Genomic DNA, 24254 nt, shown 5'->3' with positions numbered 1-24254 from the left:
AAAACCGTATTGGTCTATTAAGACCCCAATATTCAACAAAACCCTCTCTTATCCTATCATTTACATCATCAAGCTATAAGTTAAGGCATAATCTACAGAATTACATAATAAAAAAAAAACTCGATAGGAGATTAACGAATGCGGTAGAAAGTCAAAGGCAAATGATACTGTGGAGGTGATAATTATGAAAGAAGGGATTTAACAATTGTATTACATATGGTGCTTGTTAAAAGTTATAAACGATGATAATTATGAATTTAATAGAGCAATCGATTTCATCATGACTTTGGGTCAAATTTTTTTTTAATTCATCCACTTGTTTTTCTTTTTTTTCCTTTTCTCTCATGTGGATAACCATAGCAATGTTGAGGATGTATAAAAAAAATCATCAAATTGCTCATTCTCAAAGTGAGACAAAGTATACGTTTTCAGTGTAGGAGCATGCTTTGGAACTTCCCAAAAATTATGGGCAATTTTTGGCATTTTGCCTACGTCAATGAAACATCCGAATTCTGTGTTATAATTGTGTTTAAAACAATTAAAATCTAATTCAATTAAAAATATCTATATTGTCAAAGAGTACTATTCTTTTAACTCATTCTTTGGTTTCCGAAATATCCTCCTACAGTCAAAGGTGATAATTTTCATCGAAGACTATCCCATGTGATTTAGAAGGAAGACAGATTAAGGAGACGTCGCACAATGGCCGGCCGGGGCTTCATTTTAACATTGTCTTATTTAAAACAATACCATTTTCAAGCTACCATAGATCAAAATGGCTTTAAGGTAGAGTGACCAAAAATAGATCCATCAAAATAAATTTTAAGTAATTTTATTTTTAGAGTACCTATATCAATTTTTATGTCACTGTATCTAAAATTTAAGATAAATAATTCATTTTATTAAATTTAAATAATTATTTTTCACTATACACTACATCAATCATCTTAAAATTTCTATTATCTTTAATTTTTTATTATTTTTTCTCTTTCTTTTATTTTTTATTATTATATTTATATAATGAATGAAAGGAAATAGATTGAAAAAAATGAGTACAAGGAAAGAGATTGAAAAAAAAATTATTTTATTTTAAGATAGAGATTTTATTTTTTAAATTTAGAAAATTATTATCTATTAAATCTAGATTTAGAAAATAGATAGAATAGCTATTAAAAAAAAAATAACTATTTTATCTAAAATTTAAGTTAAAATTTAGTAATATCAAAAACTAATCCAAGACGATTCCATTTTCAAGTAGTTTTGATTAAAATAATATTACATTATTTGATACAAAGCAATTATAAGTGATGCTGCCCAAGATAAGATAAGAGGGAAAAAGAAATTATTTTGGATAGAATATTTTAGATAAGGTATTGTTTGATTATTTTATGTATAGTTCTTCAATGAGTAAAACAAAGGTGGCAGCCCGGGTGATGCTGTAACGGTAAGATGTTTACGATTCAATCATAGTACTACCGAGTCTTTTTTTCTAGGGGGTGGGATGAAAAACTTTAGGAGGTTAGTTGAACGAGGAGTCCCTACTCGCTAGTCTTTCGAATTTGTACAGTGGTAGATTAGTACAACTTGATCTCAATGATGAAGCAACCCTGCATTAAAGCTGCCACATCTCCCCCACACACAATTGGGTCACATTTACCAAGAGATAACTGTAATTCACAAAGCACAATGTTGAAGTCATTCCGTCATGGGCTAACAAGTTCTCTCAAGAGCTTATTGGTTCTACGTCCATCCTCCGACCATGACTTCATCCAACTATGTTAAAAATATAAATATATTTATAATTGTTAATAGATTTAGTATCCCATTTAGTAATTGATGTCCTTTTCTGTCAGAGTTGTTAGGGATTTGGATTAGGATGACAGTCCCTGTTTCCTCAAGTCTGTGTGCGATCTTGTCAGTACCCACTCATTCCCTTCCATCCCATCTCTCTCTCTCTATAAACCAACTCTCTCAACCATTCAGCTTCAAAACAAGCACAACATCACACCGTGGTTGAAGCTCCAAAGCAAGAACGAATGGGTTCTCTCATGGCTGGTTGGTCGTCCCACGTCTTGGACTCAGAGAAAGGTAGTAGATCTTAATCACTTAATTCTTTTTGTTTCAAGTCCTTTCTTTTAATCTTTGCAACTGCTGCAACCTGCAACAGTTCTTCTGAAGAGAAACAAGTCGCTGACCAGAGAGGAGATCGATAGCTTCCGCAGAGCGCAGAAGCCGAGCAGAGAAGAGGAAGAAGACTTCACCTCCGACGCCGCTTTGACTCCCCAAACGTCTCCTCAGGTTAATTTAATCCTCCTTTTTTGGCTTTTTAATGACTCCACGGCCGTCTCCTTTTTAAACGTAATTTGTATCGTAATTAGGAGAAGGATCGAGCGAGAGCAAAGCGGACTTTCATGGGTTTCCCTGATGATGCATCGGACGTGGACAAGGCTGCCAAGACGGGTGACTGGTAATTAACTTAATCAAACAGAATTATCTTCTTAATTAAGATAACCATGTTGTTGAGTTAAATAAACTGGAGCAGGTGGACGAGGAGCAACTGGGCGTTTCTGAACGAGCCGCCGCGGGACGAGTTGAGCGACTCGGCTCACAAGTACACGGCGCAGTTCCACGTCGCTCACCTCGCCGTCAACGAATCTACTTAGAGATCGTATTTTGGTGGTCGCCTAATTATAGCCTGATCTATGTGCCATGTCTGTCGTTTGTGCGTGCAGTGTATGAGAATGTACTGTTGGGTTAACTGTTGTAAATTTAGCATGTATGAGAATGTTAATTAAGAGCTAGACATTTTGGTGGTGTGCCTTCGGAATTATCTAATAAGTTCAAATGGATCGACAATAGATCATTAAGCAACATCATAACATATATTGGCGTACGTCCTGGTAGGTCACCCAGGCAAAGTGCGCTAAAAAGTAGCATAAGCTTCTGAATGACCGGCGGCATGGTTGATGATCAAGTTCTTTGTCGAAGGCATCCCAGCCACAACATCATCTTCGATCCCACACTCGTTTTTTCCCCTTAGGATCTTGAAGTAACCATCCTGCACAAGCAACAAAGACGAATGAATAAGTTCATCAAAGGTTGGATTAGATTCTGAATAGCATTAGCAGCAATCCAATTTTGCACATACGTCACCCCAGTTTCTGTTCCACTGGTTTGCAAGAAGCTGCACAATGAAACAGACTCAAGTCAGACCGGTATTTTTCGGAGACTTAAGCTACACAAACTGAAAGTATGTCTGGACAGACCCAGTAGTCTTCACCGTCCTCGTTGGTCCCCCATCCGATCAACTTCACAGCGTGGCCACCCATAAAATCACCAGTCAGGTGTTTGTAGACTCCTGACTTGTAGTGTGCAAAGTCCTAGGTGCGAATGAGAATTTAATAAGGTTGGGAAAACCCTGTCATTTCTATATTATCTTGCAGTATCTAGCATATGTGAAGCATGGAAGATACGGAGGAAATGAATCTATTAATGAAATAACTGGCAAGTCAATGAAGAAAACAATGTTAAGAAGGATGAGCTGGGGGTTTTCAGGTATTGAATACCTCATAAACTGTGAAATCAACTTCTACAGGACCATTTTTGTAGACCTCTATCATGATATCCGTTGGATCTGAGTTTACCATGTATGCATCGACACCAAAATGCTTGTTTTGCTCCCAGAGGAGATTGTCAACTTTACACCGTTTTTCACATGCTGGAGTTGGATATGCAGGTTCACAGCCAGGATGAGAGCATCCAATGTCATCAAAATATGGGTCGCACTGCGAGATCAAGCATAATAAGTATGTTAGTTTATGCTATATAAAGAGGAAAGATATAACATCAAAATTCTCCGTTCCTAGAGAAGATAAAAAATGAATTAAATTTATTGTTTCCATAAGGCAGCAAGATACAGATTGTTATTGTTTCTTTCAGAAGAGACAGGTACAAAGATTATTTTGGGTCTAAGAAGATAAGAAATGGTACATTGAAAATTCTCTACACATAAAGATGTTCATTCTAGATGAACAAATTGTCCATTTTAAATCATTAATTACTTGAGATAGTATACAAATATTACTGAACGGAAATTCTATATGCACACGTTTAGCTGCACTTGAAATAAACAGATTTTGTAAAATCATATTTTCATTACCCATTTATATTATTACATATTACTGAATGGAACTTCTATATGCACATGTTTATTTGCAATTGAAATTCACAGATTCTAGAAAATCACATTTACATTACCCATTTATAGTTGCAGCTCAGATAATTCTAGTGCTTGGCCTGATAAATCAACTAAAGGAACATGACATTGGTGAAACTTTTTTACTTGTGCTACTCATCTAATAAGCTCACAGATGAAAGTACATCCGGCCCTTAGTGATTTGATTTGTTTTTGTGACAAATCCTACGTTACTTCTTAGTTGCATTTAGCTAGTCCGTGCACAGATTTAGTACAAAACAGTAGCTGATCTTCCTTCGAGACTTAATGGTATGCTATGAGATTCCATTTAAAACACCATAATAAAAGATCATACTAAACAATATCTGTATAAAATGGGATACTAAATGAATCAAGTTGTTCCAAAGAATCAAAACCATCATTATCAATAGAATCCTGTCAGCTCTCTGAAAAATTCATTTGGACAGAGAATTCCAAACACATTGTATGCTAAACCCATACTGACAAATAACCAACACACAATCAATAGCAAGGGCATAGTAATGCTATGAATGACCCAGTATTGATTACTCATAATAAAATCAGCTGAAGAGCATTCTCCCATGCTTTCGGGCATTATAAGCTTCACAAATTTTTGTACATTCAACAAAAAAAAAAACAGGGGAATCAATTCAACGCCATAACAAAAGATCTTCCACATAATACAAGTACTTAGAGTTGAAGATGTAAGTAGATACAACAATAACAATAACAACAACCAAGTTTTATCCCACGGGTCGGCTATATGGATCCTTTTACGTCATTGAGCTCTATCTCTTACTGTATCATCATCTATACTTAAATAAATTTTATATTATTTTATTGTTGCTAACCAAGTCTTTTTTGGTCTTCCTCGTTTGATATGCGTGTTTGTCATAATTTCGCATCGTCTAATTGGAGCATTTATTGGTCGTCTAAGTGCATGCTCATACCATCTTAAACGTGTCTCTCAGAGTTTTCCTTCAATATATGTAACTCCGACTTTCTCTCTAATGCTCTCATTTCTTATTCGGTCCATTCTCGTATGTACCTTAACATCCTCATCTCTGCAATTCTCATCTTCTGCTCATGTGCTCAAGTTACAGCTCAACATTTAACTCTATATAACATAGCAGGACTAACTATAGTTTTATAGAATTTTTCTTTAAATTTTAGAAGTACTTTACGGTCACATAAAACATCCGACGCTCTCCTCCATTTCAACTATCCTGCTTGTATTCTATGTAAGACATCTCTCTCAATCCTCCATCATTTTGCAAAAATAATCTTAAATATCTAAAGCTCTCGGTTTTGGGCAACTCGTCATCTCTTATCTTAACAATTATCTCATTATGTCTTATATTGCTAAACTTAAATTCCATATGTTCTGTGTTTATTCTATCAAGGCTAAAACTTTTCCCTTCTAGTATTTCCTGCTAAGATTTTAATTTAGCATTTACTCCACGTGTTTCATCTACCAAAACAATATCATCTGCAAACAATATGCACCACGGTACTATGTCTTGAATGTATACAGTGAGTTTGTCCATAATTAGTGTAAAAAGATAGGAACTTAAAGATGATCTTTAATGCAACCCAATCTTTATTGGAAATGCTTTAGTTACTCCGCCTAAAGTTTTTACTCTAATCGTTACATCCTCGTAATATCCTTAATTGATTCAATATATGTTATGTTAACACCTCTCTTTTCTATAATTCTCCATATAAACTCTATTATAGCTTTTTCTAAGTCAATGAATATCATGTGTAGATCTTGTTTTTGCTTCAGATATTTTTCAATTAATTATCTAAGAAGATGTATAACTTTTATTGTCGACCTTCCAAACATGAACCGAAATTGATTTTCGACCACCGTGGTCTCCTTTGTTAATCTTTTTTCTATTACTTTTTCCCAAAATTTTATGATATGACTCATTAGTTTAATACCCCTATAGTTTGCACAATTTTATACGTCTCCCTTATTCTTCTATAAGAGAACTAGAGTACTTATCCTCCATTGATTAGACATTTTATTTGTTTTCAATATAATGTTAAATAATTTTGTAAATCATTCAATACCTTGTTTCCCTATACACTTCCATACCTCTATCAGAATATCATCTGGTCTAACCGTTTTTTCATAGTGCATCCCATTTAAAGCTTGTTGTACTTCTGAAATTTGAATTCTACGATAAAAATTTAAATTCCTATGCTTATTTGACCTACTTAAATTACCTAAGTTAAGTCAATCACCTAAACGTTCATTACAAAGTTGATAAAAATACCTCTTCCATCACTTTTTTATTTCTCTATCGTTTACTAGTACCCTATTACATTCATCTTTAATATATTTTATTTGAATAAGATCTCTTATCTTCCTTTTTCTCACTTTAGCTATTCTATAAATGTCTCTTTCTCCTTCTTTTGCATCCAATTTTTTGATATAATCGTTCAAAAATTTCATTCTTTGCTTTATTCACTACTCTTAGCTTCTTCTTGGTTGTTGTATATTTTTTTAAGTTTTTCGCGTTCTTACAAATATATAATTCCTTATAAGCTATTCGTTTTTTCTTACTTTCTCTTGTACTTTCTCATTCCACCACCAAGATTCCTTACTTAGTGGTGCATGTCCTTTTCACTTACCGAGTACACTCTTAGCTACTATTTTCAACTTTAATACCATTTTATCGCATGTCGTATTAGAATCACCGTATATTTCATCTAATGCTTGTACTCCTACCTTCTCCTTAAGTATATTTTTTTTCTTATCCTTTAACTTCCACTGCTTAATTCTAGGAGTCATATATATTTCCTTTCTATTGATATTATGTTTGAGGCGTATATTCAACACTACTAACCTATATTAGGTAGTTAAGCTTTTTCTAGAGATGACCTTGCAATCCTTACAAATTTTTCTATCCTTGTTCTTAACCATAAAAAAGCCAATTTGCGATTTATTATTCTCACTTTTGAACGTGACTAAGTGTTTTTCTCTTTTCTTAAAAGACATATTAGCTAATATAAGGTTATATGCTATTGTAAAATCTAATATAATTTTCCCTTCTTTATTTCTCGTTCCAAACTCATAACCCCCATTTACCCTCTCATATTCCTTATTTTTCACTCTGACATCCCATTTAGATTACCTCCTATTAAAATCATTTCATTTGGTGGAATATTTTGTAATATTTCAGCTAAGTCGTTCTAAAACCTTGATTTGGTAGCTTCATCTAATCCTACTTGCTAATTATGTTCATAATCTCTTTCGCCACTATTATCTTAAGGGTTATAATTTTATTCCATTTTCTAACTACTCCTACAACTTCATCCTTGACGGACTATCTATAATAATACCCACTCCATTTATTGCTTTACTGTTTCCTATGTACCATAACTTAAAACCCTAGTTCTCTATCAGTTTTGCCTTCTCGCCTACCCATTGTCTCTTGTACACATAAAATACTAATTCTTCTCCTAATCATCGTATCTAGGACCTCCATTGATTTACTAGTGAAGGTTCCTATGTTCCATATTCCAAATTTTAAATTATTAGTTTTTCTATTCTATCGTATTTATTCTTATCTAGTCTATGGTGGGAAAACTCTTACCTATTTTCAAATTACACCTAAGTTCTCATGGAGATGTAACGGTTCTTTCCGATATGTTACAGTTGGACCCTGCAATGTGAACTTTTGCATATTTAGCACTACACCCGAGTTCTGGAGATGTAGCGGTCCTTGCTAAGATGTTACAGTCGGACCCTGCAACGCGTTCCTTCCGGGGAACAACTTAGCATTAGCACAATAGTTTAATGGATCCATTCATTGAATATTTGTTATAGTTTTAACGTTGGCTAGCAAGCTAACGCAACTCTTCTCCTTTATCTAGGCTTTGGATCAACCATGACTGGTTCATCACGGGCGAAGATTTAAATAGATAACCAAAATAAATTTTGAAGGAGGGATAAAAATGTTTCTTGAGAAATTAGAGGCAAATCCATCAATAACTAGTTTCATATACACTAGATGAAAGTCGAAGTAGAGACAAGATCTTGAAAATATTCCGAGTAGAGAACTAGTCCAACTTTTGAAAGTGGTTGGTTGTAAGAAAAGTTCCATTAGGAATTGTCATAGTTACCTCATCAGTAACAACGCCATTCTGGACAAAGTATTGCCATGCACTTAGAGGATACCCTCCATCACAGCCATCACCACACATAAACCCACAGCAGGACAAAAGGTCATTGACAGACAGAGAAACATTCTGCAAAATAAAAACATAGCTAAATTTATATTGACCACTTTCAAAGAATAAATGACATCCTTTTGTAAGACAAGAAAGCTTACAATGCCAAAATGAATGCAAAAACGATCAGAAAGCGATTCTACAGCACCAAAAGCCCAGCAAGAACCACAGTGGCCCTGTACATCATAATCTTTGTGTAACTTAGGTTGTAATAAGTTTAATACATCAGATAACCCAAGTAAACCAACATACCTGGTCTTTTAGTTGATCATTAATCCATGGGCATAGTTGCAACAAATATGAACAGTTAGTCTCACATGACTAATCAGTTTTTAAAATAAAAATGTGATTTAAAAAAAAAAAAGGAAAGGCAGCGGACCAAGAATTCTCCCAATTGTACTACACTGGGGCCAAGCTTTCCTTGCATCAAATTCCTTGGGAAGCTTTAAAGACTTTGGGTAGGTCTTTTTAGGAAGGACCATCGCCTTATTGGAAGGCATAGGTTTAACCCCAAGAATATGCTTAAATTGCTCAATCTACAAAAGGAACCATGAGAACTAAGCAACTACAAGTTCCATTTACATCCAAAACAACCAAAATTTGTTCCAGATCTTACTGTATAATTTTCAAAGCGAGGGTTCACGGAAGCTTTCCATCCAGCTTCAGGATTATCGTTAATCCTTTCAATGATCGAATTCTGCCTCGAGCAAGGACAACAAAAGCACGTAATTCATGTAAGAAAGAATAAAAACAAGATTTGCCTATACTAATAGAGTTCAGTTTAGAATTAGTTTAAAACACCTGAATAATCCTTGAAGCTGTCCTGAGTTGAGGCATCGGTTTCACTGCAAATACCTGTAGAAACATATCGAGGTTAATATCTACTTCAGATTAAGTAAAGCAAATCGGGTAGCAATATCATAAATGAATCATAACAGAATCGTATTTTGCACAAGTAAAAGAGCCGAAATAACAAATTTAAAAAGGGATCATGACCAAAACATGAAATACATGCCCACAAAAGGCCGATACGATACGCCTCTCTCATAATCGATCCAGTTCTTCGAGTCTTTTGTTTCACAAACAATTGATCGGAAGGATCACGAAGCACGAAAAATCGGTCGAAGCTAGTTGCGATCCGGTCGACGATCGAATGAAGATTTTTCTCTTCCGTATCCAGATCCAAATTAGATCAGACGAGAAGTAATTCGACGGGTAGAGAGGGTTCACCTGCTGCGGCCGAGGAAGCGACACGGCCAAAGCAAACAGAATAAGCAGAGCCAAAGAGCACCGCGACGCCATTATTCTGTCCACCTCGACGGAGACCAGCGGAGTGGAGGAGGACGAAACGGTAGGTGATCCAGCTTATGGTTATATAAAGAGAAGGCTAGCTGAAGGTGGACGCGAGGTCACGTGGTGACGCCAATAGAGGCGTATCGGGAAGCACAAATTAAGTCATGCAATTATTGATGCAGGGATTGGAGGATAATGCAGTTATCGTGGGCGCCTCGGCGCCGGCGGTGTGAGTTGGCCCATTAGGACAGGTGAGCGGCCCAGTCGAAGGCTAACACGTTATACGGTGCCACTCGTAAGTCGAAACCCTGTTTGCCTTTGCGGCATATAACGAACACCATTTAATATTTTTAAAAAACTTTGCACAATAATACAAGGTAGGATTATACCGCACGTGCTAGAAGCACAAGAAAAAAAATAAACACACGTTACTCTGTTCTAATCCTCACATGAATTCATCCTTAAGCTGCATTGACCGTAGTTGGTATCATATTTTCATCACGATGGCATCCTTTGTTTTCTAATGTACTTGGGCGGGACCCGCCCTAGTAGCAGTTAACTTAGCCACTCAGGTGATCCCTTGAGTCCACATGGGTCACACAATACCATTATGGAGCGATAATGTGCTCACAACCACGACGAGCATCACCAACGTCTCTTGAACATAAACATGATGCTGCATCTTGCTCACATTACATCTTCTATCACAATTTTTTTGAATAATGTTAGAGATGTTGAAGGCCGCATTCATTTTAGATGCAGTGGCTGAACCGGCAAGTATTCATACACCAGCTGAAGTGAAGCTTCCTATAATGGATCTGGAAAACGAAGATCGGCCGGACCAGGGCCTAAGATGCCTTTGTCATTGTCCCCAAGAACACTGCCTGCGCCAATGTTTGTGTCGGTCTGCCCATTTCTATCTTCATCTACGGCAGGCTGCGGCCTCCAGTTGCTCACTGGCCATTCGTGCTGCTGATGAGAAAAGGGAGAAGTCGACAAAAAAGTCAGACAAACAGCATCTGTAAATAGAGTTTACAGCTCAATCTTTGAAACTTACTTCTTCGTGAGAGTACATCCCTTCGTAAAACAAGGGGGTCATAATGGGTGGGGCGGCATCTGGATCAGGCTTCTGGAATACAAATGTGGAGTACAAACCTGAAACCAGTCGTGATAAAGATTAAACCTAGAAGGGGAGCCCGAATGAAAAATCCATTGTGGATTAGACAAAGGTTAGCACCTAGCAAATCGAATGTTCGAGGAAGAAGCCTCCCTCGGGGATCCATGAAATTCCCACCGTAGCTGAAGAGCATACTAACAAATTGAGATCTGACAACAAGACACCACAGGCTTATGACCCAGAAATTACAAGTCAAGAAAAATAAAACAAACACAAAATAGTCTGAACCAGAAATCAGGAGGATTTCTGAGGTCATCTTGATTCTTAGATCTAGAAAGATATAATGATTTTAAGTAATCAGTTACTAAAGACATAATAAAATACTATTCTCAAAGCATATAACAAAACTAAAAAACTAGTTATACTAGTTTTGATACCACCCTCCATTATCAGCAAAGGAGAGACACATATCAAGAGTGAACACTCTGAATAAAGTATTCTTGTCATATAGAGGCCTAGGACATCTATAGACTTATATAGCATATTCAGTTAAAACCGAACCAAATTAATCGAAACCCAACTTATTCGAACAGATCAAACTGAGCGAATTATTCAATAAAAATCAAACAAACTAAACCGATAAAATATCGGTTAATTCAGTCGAAAATCGAATTAAACGAATTTTTCTTTTCTCATTGATATCACAATTTTTCTTTTCATATGGTTGGTATCCAAAATCAATCCTGACTTAAGATCAAGACTCCACAGCTGATGAAGCTTAATTGACATGTATACTAGCCAATGATTAATAGCAGTAATACAAAATTTTGATCATCCAACTTTAAGAAAACATTAATTTTCAGAAAGAATTAAACCTCATTCTAGTTTAAAAAAAAAACAATATGAATGAGATAAAATCACAGGATACAACCTAAACCTCATCCTTAGTTTAACTTAGAGAAAAAAGAATCACCAGTGAAGTTAGATGAGGTAAACCTTTCTGATGGCAATGGGCCCGGGGTTCTTCTCCTCAATCTCCCGCTCTCCGCCACATGGACAGTGCCGGTGTTTTCTTTCTTTCCTTTCTTATCATCCTTTTCCTTTTTGTTCTTCTCCTCCTCATGAGGCTTAGTCAACGTCTGCCATGTGTAGGTGCGGCTAAGCGAGGAGTGTTTGCCCTTCCCCTTGAACTCCTCCAACCACTTGAGATTCCTCTTCCCAGCCCCTTCGGCCTTAGCCGCTCACATAAACTTCTGATCAAGCTTCCGATCGCAGAGGGAGGGAGGAGATTGGAGTGGAAGAAGGGTGTGGGGCTGAGGAGGTCGAAGGAGTGATCCAGGAGGAGGAGGAGGCGGAGGTCGTTAGCTAGCAACGCAGAGGGAGGAGGCATGAAGGGGGCAAGGAAGGCTGAGACCGAGGACTTGAAGTAGGAGAAGGCGGCAAGGAGAGGAGATCAACAAGATCGAAGGGGAGGAATCCAGCCATGGTGGAGGAGGATGGCGGTCAGAGAGTAGAGAAGGACCAGGCACAAGACCGAAGTTGCGAGTGATAGTGGTTTCCGGAGTCGCCAATTTGGTAATCGGGATTTACAACAAGTTTATCAATTCATTTTTTTATTGATTTATTCAATTTAACCAAATAAGAAAATTTAAAACTGAAACTAAACCAAATTAACCGATTTCTTTTTTTAGAAAAATAATAAAATTTCGAAATAACCGAATCAAATTTTTAAATTCAATCAATTCAGTTGGTTTGTTCGGTTTAACTGAATTTTTACTCACCCCTACTAATTATCCACAAACAGCACATCACACACTATGTTCTTATATCATGTTAAAGTTGTTTCCCAACTATTTGGATTTAGCTACATAAATCATACTCTCTCTCTCTTTTTTAAAGAATCAAAGTATCCCGCTCTTCGAACCGATTAATACTGGAGGTGACTAGCCCAACCCATGGAAGTTTCCCACCAATCACTAAAATAAATCGGAAAGCGAGATCCATCCAAGCGGCCAGCGTTCTTAAGTTTGTCGTCCCACCGAAGGAAAATCATTGTAGTGCGCCAAGATTTGAACCTTAAATGTCTGATTAATTGCTTACAGGGTCTAATCGCTACACTGTAGCCCCGAGCACAAAGCATACTCTTTTATTTTTTTTTTATTTTAGTTAGCACTAGGTATCCAACTTATGTCGACAAATCATGAGGTGATCGGTCCGACCATACGAAAGTTTCCCATCGCCCACCAGGTTAAATCATAAAGCGCTCACAGCGGGTGGCCATCAGCCCAGTTCTTAGGTCAACCACCATTAAGGGAAATTGATTCGCCAAAGTTAAGACTCAATCCCAAGATGTCTGGAAAATTGAGAAGGCACCATGTCATTGCACTATTGCTCAGGGGTAAATCATACTCCTTTTTTTTTATAATCCAAGTATTCAGCTCTTCGAACCGAAAATCATACTCCTTTATTGAACTTTATGTTGGTTAGTCCTAGGAAAATCGTACAGGTTCCACTGTACAAAAATTTTGTACAAGTGTCGAACCTTTCCTAAACAACCTATTGTGCTCTTTAGAAGTTAAATTAGGAATCGCAAACGGAACTTAACATTATTGATTCCAAATTTAACTTATCTGTTCTTAATGGTTTAGACTTGGATCGCAAGCGGAACTTAACACTATTGATCCAAATCCACCTATGTTATAAATTCAATTAAATATTAATTTTCAAAATTGGCTTCCAGATTAAACATGGCGAGGCACTAGGCCTTCTTGGATATGGGAGCAACCACCACTTCCTAGACAAAGCCTTTTAAGGAAAGCTAATATTTAATTTCCTTATATAACTCTAGGTTTAACCAAAAAGAACAATCGAATCACAAATTCGAAAAATAAAACAAAAGAAACACAAATTCGAAACAAATCCGAAAACTCTAGAATCATATGCCTCTTGTGTTTGGCATTCCCAAAAATAACTATACAAAAAAAACTAGTATGATGCGGAAAACAATTACTAGTTATACCTTTCTTTGTAAGCAAATAACCTCTTGATCTTCTACCGTATTCCTCTTCTTATCCCGGACGTTGTGTGGGCAACGATCTACCGAGATGAGAACCACCAAAGCTCCTTCTTCTCCTTGCAAAATTCGGCCACCACAAGTACTCCAAGAATAGATGTGGTTCGGCCACCACCACCAAGCTCCAAGGGATGCTTCCTTTCTCTCCTTCTTCTCCAAGCTAGAATCCGGCCACCTTCAAGCTCCATGAGATTATAAGGTCCGGCCAATGAAGAAGAAAGAAAAGGAAGAAGGAAAAACAATAGGGTCGGCCACCACCAAGGAGGAAAAGCGAGGAAGAAAAATAGAATAGAGTCGTACTTTTTAAATGCACCTTTACCCTCCTCTTTTATAATCCTTGGTCTTGGCAAATAAGGAAATTTAAATAAAAACTTCCTTAATTTCTTTGCAATGAAAAAGAAAATTTAATTAATTAAAAATCAATTTCCTTTTCTCACATAACATGGTCGGTCACCTATATTTCCTTCAAAGAAAGTTTTTATTCACAAGCATTAAAACTTCCTAATTTGTTTCCGGAAATTTTAATAAAAAATTCTCTAATAATTTTTCCCTTCAAAGTGGATTATAAAAAGAAATTTTATAAATTAAAATCTTTCTTTTAAACATGTGGATGATTTCCAAAAAGGAAAGTTATCTCTAAAATTAAAATCTCCTTTCAATCTACAAATAAGGAAAGATATTTATTCTTTTCTTAATCTTTTGTAGAAAGGAAATATTTAATTTTTAAACTCTCTTTTAAATCATGAACATGGTTACAAAAAAAAGAAAGTTTTTTTAAAATTAAAATCCACCTTTCAATTTACAAATAAGGAAAGATTTCAAATCTTTTCTTAATCTTTTGTAGAGAGCTATAAAAGGAAATATTTAAATTTTAAACTCTCTTTTAAAACCATGTTATCCACATAAGAAAAAATTTAAATAAAATCCCTTTTATATTATATGTGGTCGGCCACACCTAGCTTGGACTCAAAGCTAGGGTCGGCCACTAATCTTGGCTCAATCCTTGGGTCTTGGCCGACCCTAGCTTCAAGCTAGCTTGGGTTTCAAACTAGCTTGGGTTTCAAGCTAGCTTGGTCGGCCACCAAAAAGTGGGTAAGAAGGTGGGTATAGGTGGGCATAATTCTCTATATACAAGAGGCTACGATAGGGACTGAGAGGAGGAATTGGTTTTGGTCTCCCGATGAAAATAAGCTTCCCGTGTTCGCCCCGAACACGCAACTTAATTTCATCAATAATAATTCATACCACTAAAGAATTATTATTGAACTACCGCACCAATCCCAAATTACATTTTGGGCTCCTTCTTATTATGAGTGTGTTAGTCTCCCTGTGTTTAAGATGTCGAATGTCCACTAATTAAATGAGTTACTGACAACTCACTTAATTAATATCTTAGTCCAAGAGTAGTACCACTCAACCTCATCGTCATGTCGGACTAAGTCCACCTGCAGGGTTTAACATGACAATCCTTATAAGCTCCTCTTGTGGTCATTCTCAACCTAGATTACTAGGACACAGTTTCCTTCTATAATCAACAACACACATTATAAATAATATCATTTCCCAACTTATCGGGCTTATTGATTTATCAAGCTAAATCTCACCCATTGATAAGTCAAAGAAATAAATACTAAATATATATGTTTATTATTATATTAGGATTAAGAGCACATACTTTCATAATAACTAAGGTCTAGTTCTTTTATCAAGTCAGTATAAAAAGAACTTACCTAAAATGGTCCTACTCAATACACTTAGAGTGTGCTAGTGTAATTTATTAGTCAAGATAAACTAATCCCTAATTACACTACGACTTTACCGACGGTTTGTTCCTTTCCATCTTAGTCGTGAGCAACTGTTTATAATTTATAAAGAACTGATAACATGATCTTCTGTGTGTGACACCACACACCATATTATCTACGATATAAATTAATTGAACAACTACACTTAACATAAATGTAGATATTTTTGACCAATGTGATTCTTTATTTCAAAATAAATGTTTACAAAAGCTAGGCTTTTAGTATACATTCCAACACTTTATACAAGATTACATCACTAATATTAAATATTTTTTTACTACATTGACTAGATGTTTCTTGTACAAGGTTATTATCTTCTTAGATAAGATGCATAATTGATCTATCACCCATCTTGCTTGATATCCTACATATATTTATATATACACATATGCATGGGGGCAATAATAACCTTGTACAAGGAAAATGTGCTGATATGGTGAACATTGTTATCACCTAGACATGGCATTGGCAATGCTACATTGCTGAAAAAGGAAATGTTGACATCAATGTGATTCCAAAGAGGAAACACTGTTTGTTTACATGAATCAGTAACTTCTTATCCTTTTATGTAACCACTCTTACCATGAATATTCAGATGGGCATATGCACACCATTTTCCGTTCTCCAAAAAAAAAAAAAATGAACAGATAATTACTAAGAAACATGCATACTCATTAGCAAATAGATATTTTCCAACTGCATGAACTAGTAAAGTTTCAAGTGATTCTACCATAGGGAAAATGTCGAGTCCTGCTTGCTACCTGTATCTCAACGTGCCAGATTAAACCATTCAGAAAAATCATATTAAAACTGAGTCGCCCTTCATTTATTTAATTGCAATACATGGAAATAATTTAGTTATTTGGAACATAATGTTCATACCATGTCCAACAAGATGATAGTGACAAATTTGGGGTATTACTAACTTTGTGCATTACCAAGCAGTTACGGATACTTAATAAAAATATTCTGATTATTATATTTCAGCTCATTTATCCTGTACTTTGTAGCATAACAGATTTATCTACTCAATACTCACACAACATGAAGCAAACGTGATAAAAGAATAACTAAAAAGGCAGATATTTCAATCACAGTTATCCTTGTGTTACAGCCAAAAGGTAATTCCAACATGCACACTATAGTCTTCAAAAAATCAATAAATCTACTTCCTTGGTCAACATCAATTCAGTACTAATATTTAGAGGTCATATCCTCAAAAAATGCTTGCAAACAAAAAAAAGACAAAAAAGATAAAACCAGAAAGAGTAAAGAAAATATACCTGTTATCATCATAGAACTCAGCCAAGTTCTGTATCTCCACATAGTCTAAACCTGCATCTCTGGCCAACCTGATTTAATGTTTTTCAATATCATGTCCACATGTGGCATAGACAAGAGACTCAAGCAAAACAGAATAAATGAATCAAGTAAGAAGGCTAACCTAATTAGGCTTGCAAAGTGTACTAAACAATGAGTTTCTGAAGTAATTTCATTAGCAAATTTGATCTGATACTTTTTCCCAAAGAAAGGGAACCTGGCAATCATTGGCATCTAAGATAGCATTATTTGAAGGGAAAAAACAACTTTATATGGAGTGTGTGATGTTTTATACTTCTCTTCCTCTACTTCAAATGTAATAATGTAGTTCTCTGAGCGGATGCAACTCGGGACACTGTTGGCCTTCATACCAATTCCTTTATTGTGCGAAGCTTCAACATTCTTCTGATACTTTGTCCTAAAAAAGTGGCATTTCTTCATGCATACAACATGATGAAGACCTTGCAGAAACTTGCAGAAGACACTTAAGAATAAAAGACATGAATGATAGAAAGGCCATAGTGACCTCCATTATTTATCATGAGTTTCTTTATCGATTACATTTAGTTCATTTCATCTTCTAATAGTGATTTCGGAAACTAAAAGCATCAACTTTCATAAATTCTCAAGTTGCTACATGACTTCAGAATCTCAAAATGGCAAAGGTTGAAATAACACTGCTTTTAAGATTGAACATGATAGGTTCAGTCTCGGACTCTTTGGTTACACCATATTACCCCCATGTATGAGGGTTGGCACAACACAACTCCAGAAAGGGTATGTCATGTTGGACACTTAATGTGGGACACAACACAAATCAGGCATCATGTTTCAACTTGATGATTTTATGTGTTTGATACATAGACCCTTATCATGAAAGATACTCTTATCCATGTTTGGGCAGACTTCAATTTTGTAAAATTATGTGGAGAAAAAAAATTATGGTTCAAGACCATAAATAGTTTGATTTTGTGCTTATGCTTGTGATCTTTGTTTGCTGTATGATTGCAACGATTTGCTGTTAGTATTGATCTTGCAGAGAGTGAAGCAAAACAATTGAAATAATTTTTTAGATCCTTGTATAGGAAACAGCTATATGGCACAGATAACCGCACAACCGTATTCTAATAGTAATACCACTTCAGACTAGGAGATCTAACAAAAAAATCCCTACAATGAGTTATCATAAGGAACCGATAGGAGTCTCGAAAAACATATATTAGACTACTGGTCTACAAAGCCCATATCAGAAACCATTCTTATGTTGAACTCAGGTTAAACTAAAACTATGGCCAACCATATCTAGAGTGGATGAGTGGATAGCTAAAATTTAATTAATCAAAAACCGTTACAAGACTGTCCAAAGTCCCACACTTACAAGTTTGTTTTTGTTTCAAAGAGATTTCAAAATACTGTTATGAATTAGCTTACATTAACATAAAAGAAACAACATTAATTCTTATTCAATACTTAGCTCACCTTTATAATAATGGCACTTTTAACTTTAGAGTTCTACTATAATTTTCCAGACTATTTGTTGATTATTTTCAGGTCTTTCCCACGACTATTGGGAGTTGAGAATCTACATTAATGAACTTTTGAAATGAAGCTAAGACTATTCGTACCAGATGGTAGATGAATCAGGAGTTATACCAAAAAAATACCCCCCTGGCTTAAGCAATGATGATACATTTTTTAAAAGACTGGCAGCTTTCTCCTCGCTCTCAAAGCATGACTGCGGCAAAATGTACTTTTACAACAAGATTACTAATAATTATAAACAAAGAAAGCATAAACCGAAGAAAGTACCTGTAAGTTCTGGAAACAACACACAATATCAGCTGGAATACCTTTGTCATGCAAATGAGATTCCAAATTTTCCTGCAACATGCAAATTTCACATTTCTACCACTAGAACATCCAACAACAAGAATATATATATTTTTTTGAATAACATAAGTACACAGGTACACCAAATATGCAAGAAAAATACATAACAGTATAAACCAATTTACTGCTTCAGTATAATTTCCCAGTCACGATAAAGTAGGAGCATCTCATAAACTCCCCAACAAGCACAAAGTAGATGAGCTCATCCAGCTGTTTTCCCTTTCCTCTGATATATCTTATTCAACACGGTGGATGAATAAGGAGTAGAATGTCACAGAATCAACCAACATAACTTAGAAAATTTTAGCAAGCACACATACCACGTAAGGATCCAGCTCGCAAAACTCGGCAGTGTAAGGCTTCCGCTGACTCTCCGACAACTCGTGGGGTCTGGTGATCCCAGAGCACGATGAATCTAGCCAAAAAGGCAAAACACACACACAACACAACACATTTAAAAACCTAAGAAATAATTCAGAGAGAGATACTGAGATAGAGAGAGAAGGCGTCAGACCAATTCCAATGTAGTGACCGATTTGGGCGTCGTCCCACTTGTCAGTATCCGGTGCTCCACTGCAGTACAGTTCGCAAACCTAATATCATCGCTAGAAGGGACGTTTATAAGAAAAAACAGAAGAAAGAGGGGAAATAGCTGCGCGAAACGAAGAGGACGCACGGTGGCATAGGGGAACGCAAAAATCTTGATGAGGGCAGTCTTAGCGAAATCGTAGAGACGGTGGCGAGCAGCTTCCGGCCGAACCAGGAAAGAAGCGGGCGGAGGAGGCTGAGGCGCCGCCACCGCCACGGGAGCCGCGGACGCCATCTATCACCGTCCGCGACTTTGCATTTTCGTCGGGTCCGGATTATGATTTCTGATTCGGGCGAACCCAACAATATCCTGTCGGGTGGGATCTTTTATCCGCTGGTATCGTTCTCGAGAAATTCATTTATTTATTTATAGGTTAAAAATAAAAAAGTATCTCTAATTATTAAATTATTAGTATAAGCAAGGGGAGAAAAAAAATGTTAAAGGGCGCTATAATAAAAGAGTGAAATAAAAAAAATTGTTTTGATGTTTATTTTTAAAAACTAATGATATGGCGATGAGAGGAGCACATCTGTATGGGTCAATTGTCACAATTTAGGTCAAAATTAAGATGGTCAATACTAAGGCGTAAGCAAGGCTTGTCCACATAAGCCAAGCGAGAAGTGGCTACATCGGCTTATCGGAGGAAGCAATATCCAGTCGGTCATCTGGAAGAATTGATGTTTGATCATCCCGGTCGACAAGAGAGTGGACCAAGCGAACCACCCGTCCGGCTCGAGGGTATGACATTGGCATCATACATATTAGTAATTAATCGATAAAATAATAAAGAAGGAAAAAACTGTGATATTTAATAAGGGGAAGAGAAAATAAAAGAGAACGCTCCACCTATCATTGAATGCGAAGAAGTTAAGACAAAGATGTCTTCTAACGGTAATTAATGTCATTAAATAGGGGAAGATGGAAGTGTTAGAGCAATCTGGGTATCTTAGATTTTGATGTTTGGGCAAATGTTTAAGTTAGATTTATTGTTGTATTTGATATACATTATGAGTGTGCAGGATATAGGTACAACAAGGAAAGTCCAAGTATGATCTTGGCAAATGAGGAAAGTCCAAGAATGAGTCTTGGCGGTGTAAGTCCAAGCATGCAGTCGTGGCAACGTAAGTCCAAGTGTGAATTAGTAATGGATGAAGTCCCGGAGGCGCAACATCTTGCCAAAAGAAGACCCGACAACAATGACAAGGTCGATAAAAGCTCCAGAAGGCAAGATGTGAAGGATGGAGAGACATCCGAGGGGCGCAAGACTGATAGAGGAGACTAGAAGACTAAGTATAGGTTGGTCGGGCGAGGACGAGTGCTGAGTGAATATACTCAGGGGTTAAATCCTAAGATTAGGGGTTTACTGTAGTGTTACTGTAGCAGCAATCTAGTGTTACTGTAGCAGTACTGTAGTGTTGTTGTAGCAGTACTGTAATAGGCGACTAATGTTTTCATCAGTCGACTGGTGCGGTCGACCGGGCACTCGACTGAGAGCGAACAGAATACTTCTGTCGCTCGGTTAGTGTGGAGCAGACGACTAATGGAACTATCAATCGACTGGTATATAGCCGTTGGATTGTAACGATCGAATCTCCACAAAGGGCAGTCGACTGATTGTTTTAGCAGTCGACCGGTAAGCGGGGTTTTTCAACTCGTGACCTATATAACCAAGCATTCGAAGCTTGATTAAGGTTGATGAAATAGACTTGGTTAAAGCCTATTAGAGTCTCTCAAACCCTCGTGTGATCGGTGTGCTTGTATTCAAGTGTTTGTGACGAGGTTTCTCCACTGACAAGGAGCTGGAGTTAGCCAGAGGTTTTCCAGGGAGTCATCCACCGACGGATCGGGATCGTCCACCTTACAGACAATCATGGAGTAGGAGTAAGTGATCTCCGAACCACGTTACATAAAACGTGTTAGAGGTTTGATTGTCTTGGCTATTACCTCTACGTTTAGCATTATATTTGTTAGATTTGTTTTTTTTATTTTCGCTGTGCACTAACATTATAGGAAGCGATCGATTTGGGTGAGACACTATTCACCCCTCCCCCTCTAGCGAATGTCAAGGTCCCAATAGGAAGGTCACTAAGAAAGGTATAAAAGAGTATGCTAGGTATGAAGAAAGTAAAGATTCATCTCTGTCCTTATTATTTTCGATTCCTCTTCTTCTATTTCTAACTTAAGCGTCAAAGGGCCAACACTAGGGACCCTTTCCCTGGTTTGGTTTACTTTGCAAATAAGAGTGAGGTCTTCATCTACTCAGCAAAATTGTCACATCCCCGATTTTCTAGCTTCCCGGTTTCGGACAAGATCATTTTGGCAATGTCTATAGGAACATAACCTACATCTGAATGAGAAGATAGAAGACGTCGGACGATTCACAAATGTGACACTGACAGAAGAGGAGCTCGACACGCTGATATAGGCCCAAGCGGCGAAGATAGTGGAACAACAACAACAACAACAACAGGCGTTGGCTGAGCGTCAAACGCAAGAGTTTACAGCCTCCGCGGCAGGTCGCGCGTCGGTCTCATTCCACCAAGTGTCATTATGAACTCCAGCAGAAGAGAGGGCCCGAGCAGACAAAGACCGGGGATCTTCCTCGGATGAGGCACCCGCTCGAGATATAAGGAAAAGGAAGGCACCCAGAGAGGATAATTCGCCGGAGCGGGTCAAACAACAGTTTTCGGAGGGGATTCTAAATGACCCTCTGCCGAAGTATTACACTCCATTAACGATCAAAGAATATAATGAAGTGATCGACCCCGATGACCAACTAGCCAAGTTTGATAACGCAACCACACTTCACCAGTACACGGATGAGGTGAGATGTCAGGTCTTCCTCACCACGTAATCTGGATCGACGCAATGTTGGTTCAAGTGGTTGTCGAGCAACTTGATCCGTAGCTTTAAAGATTTCCAAGCGACCTTCCTGCATCACTTCGCTAGCAGTCGCCGCCATTAGAAGATGAGTGTGAATCTATTCTTACTGAGGCAGGGACCCCGAGAGGCATTAAGGGTCTATATTCAGCGCTTCAATTAGGTGGCGATGGACATCCCGGCAGTCTCCTCGAACGTGTTGGTGAACGTCTTTACCCAAGGGCTCACCGAAGGAGAGTTCTTCCGGTCGCTCATTTGGAGGCTACTAAGGGACTTTGGCCACCTACAAAAGAAGGTCAATTAATACATTAATGTGGAAGAAGCCCAGACAGCAAGGAAGAAGGAGACACCCACCGAGCCAGCAAGAGTGTTTGAATGGCGACAACCGAGCAGTCATCAACCCCAAGGGGCCTCAATCAGGAGGAGCCCCACAAAATGAGCCTAGGACACATGTCGTGCAGCATGTGGCGACCGCTTATCCAAAGACTGCAAAGGCAAGATGTGGACGTCGATATTCTGCTTCTTCTACCAGTCGGCAATGCAAAACACCCAGGACTGGTACAACCTAGCAGATAGCAGGCCAGCCTTGAGGGGATATCATCGTCGATCCCCATCACCTGATCGGTGATAAAGGCGTCGATCAATAGGCCGGTGGGAAGAAGACAAGACAACGGTCGAACCACGCCACTATTGACCTCAGCGTGGGAGCAATCCAAGTCTCGCCAGAGACTCTGCCGAGCGGAACAAACCGTCAATATGGGAAGAAGATAACTGGAGTAAGACCGCCCGGGGAGAGATAGGAATGATAGCCGGTGGGCCGACCGGAGGAGACTCTAACCGAGAAAGGAAGTCGCATGCTCGGTGACTCGAGATTCACATTATTGGCTGCAGCAGGGAGAGAGCTGAAGGACCCGAGATCAGTTTCAGCACTAGAGATTTAGAGAGAGTGGAAATTCCTCACGACAATGTACTAATCATCTGAGCGGTAATTGCCAATTATACAATCCATTGAACTTTTGTTGATACAGGGAGCTCAGTGAACATCATATACAAAAAGGCATTCGATCAGTTACAAATCGACCAGAGCGAACTGCTATCGATGATGACCCTACTCTATGGTTTCACGGGCAAAGAAGTGTTGCCGATCGGTCTAACCATGCTAGACATCTCACTCGGCGAAGAGCTCCTAGAGAGGATAAGGACCACAAATTTCATTGTGGTAGACGCGCCGTCAGCCTACAACATTATCTTAGGTAGACCAACCCTCAATGAATTTCGAGCAGTAGTATCCACCTATTGCCAGCTGATTAAGTTCCCAGTGGACAACAAGGTGAGAAAAGCTAAAGGTGACCAATTTGTCGCTCGGTGATGCTACGTCAAGATGGTCAGATCAGAAGCGAGGACTGTTCGAAAAAACCCATGCCTGGAGGTGAACACCATCATTGAGAAGTCCCCTACGCTGGTTTATGAAGAAAATGAGGAGGTCCAGATCCACCCAAGCCAATTAAAAGCAACCATCTTCATTGCCACCGATCTGGAGAATGAGAAAAAGGTAGAGCTGTCTGCCTGCCTTAGGCGGAACCATGACGTGTTCGCCTAGTCGACCCACGAGCTCCCCGGAATCTCGCCGTGCGTCGTCTAGCACGAGCTTCATATCCGACCAGACCCCGGCTCGTGAAGCAGTGGAAAAGGGACTTAGCGCGGAGCAAAACCTAATCATCCGGGCGGAAATAGAGAAATTACTAGAGGTTGGTCATATCTGGGAAGTCCAGTTCCCGAGCTGACTCGCTAATATTGTACTGGTCTCCAAGCCAGACAACAAATGGTGG

General features: G+C 37.9%; 3 protein-coding genes across 4 annotated transcripts; 1 reads left to right on the top strand and 2 right to left on the bottom strand.

Moving 5' to 3' along the window:
• The first annotated feature begins 1926 nt into the window (after positions 1–1926).
• Positions 1927–2830, top strand: LOC122046294. Its single transcript, XM_042606903.1, has 4 exons — positions 1927–2088; positions 2168–2298; positions 2379–2467; positions 2543–2830. Exons 1-4 carry the CDS (start codon positions 2037–2039, stop codon positions 2661–2663), a joined length of 393 nt encoding a protein of 130 aa, XP_042462837.1. The 5' UTR covers positions 1927–2036; the 3' UTR covers positions 2664–2830.
• Positions 2792–9850, bottom strand: LOC122046293 (cathepsin B-like protease 3). The gene is made up of 11 exons (XM_042606902.1): positions 9689–9850; positions 9260–9313; positions 9075–9155; positions 8838–8994; positions 8711–8715; positions 8560–8634; positions 8351–8476; positions 3567–3785; positions 3267–3380; positions 3149–3184; positions 2792–3058 (listed from the first exon to the last, which is right to left on the bottom strand). Exons 1-11 carry the CDS (start codon positions 9758–9760, stop codon positions 2924–2926), a joined length of 1074 nt encoding a protein of 357 aa, XP_042462836.1. The 5' UTR covers positions 9761–9850; the 3' UTR covers positions 2792–2923.
• Positions 9851–10079: 229 nt separating this feature from the next.
• On the bottom strand, positions 10080–19870 carry LOC122046292 (mRNA cap guanine-N7 methyltransferase 2-like). 2 transcript variants are annotated; one of them, XM_042606900.1, is made up of 11 exons: positions 19633–19870; positions 19471–19549; positions 19277–19371; positions 18876–18947; positions 18692–18801; positions 17362–17484; positions 17191–17283; positions 17030–17098; positions 10989–11077; positions 10809–10906; positions 10080–10723 (listed from the first exon to the last, which is right to left on the bottom strand). In XM_042606900.1, exons 1-11 carry the CDS (start codon positions 19777–19779, stop codon positions 10559–10561), a joined length of 1140 nt encoding a protein of 379 aa, XP_042462834.1. In that variant the 5' UTR covers positions 19780–19870; the 3' UTR covers positions 10080–10558. The 2 variants fall into 2 exon arrangements, with proteins under 2 accessions (XP_042462834.1, XP_042462835.1); XM_042606901.1 differs by having other exon boundaries at positions 10080–10720.
• Positions 19871–24254: the final 4384 nt, after the last annotated feature.

Source organism: Zingiber officinale, chromosome 2B (genome assembly GCF_018446385.1).
Source record: "Zingiber officinale cultivar Zhangliang chromosome 2B, Zo_v1.1, whole genome shotgun sequence".
In the NCBI taxonomy this organism is placed as follows: domain Eukaryota; kingdom Viridiplantae; phylum Streptophyta; class Magnoliopsida; order Zingiberales; family Zingiberaceae; genus Zingiber; species Zingiber officinale.
The sequence above is the reverse complement of the archived record's forward strand: the minus strand, read 5'-3'. Positions and strand labels throughout refer to the sequence as shown.

What these genes read in the sequence shown, in the direction of transcription:
- LOC122046294 (XM_042606903.1), top strand. Translation starts at nt 2,037, where the DNA reads ATGGGTTCTCTCATGGCTGGTTGGTCGTCCCACGTCTTGGACTCAGAG. An exon ending in CGTCTTGGACTCAGAGAAAG is followed by an intron (nt 2,089 to 2,167) that starts GTAGTAGATCTT and finishes AACCTGCAACAG; the next exon opens with TTCTTCTGAAGAGAAACAAG. An exon ending in GCTGCCAAGACGGGTGACTG is followed by an intron (nt 2,468 to 2,542) that starts GTAATTAACTTA and finishes AAACTGGAGCAG; the next exon opens with GTGGACGAGGAGCAACTGGG.
- LOC122046293 (XM_042606902.1), bottom strand. Translation starts at nt 9,760, where the DNA reads ATGGCGTCGCGGTGCTCTTTGGCTCTGCTTATTCTGTTTGCTTTGGCC. An exon ending in CGCTTCCTCGGCCGCAGCAG is followed by an intron (nt 9,314 to 9,688) that starts GTGAACCCTCTC and finishes ATGTTTCTACAG; the next exon opens with GTATTTGCAGTGAAACCGAT. An exon ending in CAGCTTCAAGGATTATTCAG is followed by an intron (nt 9,156 to 9,259) that starts GTGTTTTAAACT and finishes TGCTCGAGGCAG; the next exon opens with AATTCGATCATTGAAAGGAT.
- LOC122046292 (XM_042606900.1), bottom strand. Translation starts at nt 19,779, where the DNA reads ATGGCGTCCGCGGCTCCCGTGGCGGTGGCGGCGCCTCAGCCTCCTCCG. An exon ending in GCGAGCTGGATCCTTACGTG is followed by an intron (nt 18,948 to 19,276) that starts GTATGTGTGCTT and finishes TGCATGTTGCAG; the next exon opens with GAAAATTTGGAATCTCATTT. An exon ending in GTTGTTTCCAGAACTTACAG is followed by an intron (nt 18,802 to 18,875) that starts GTACTTTCTTCG and finishes ATTTTGCCGCAG; the next exon opens with TCATGCTTTGAGAGCGAGGA.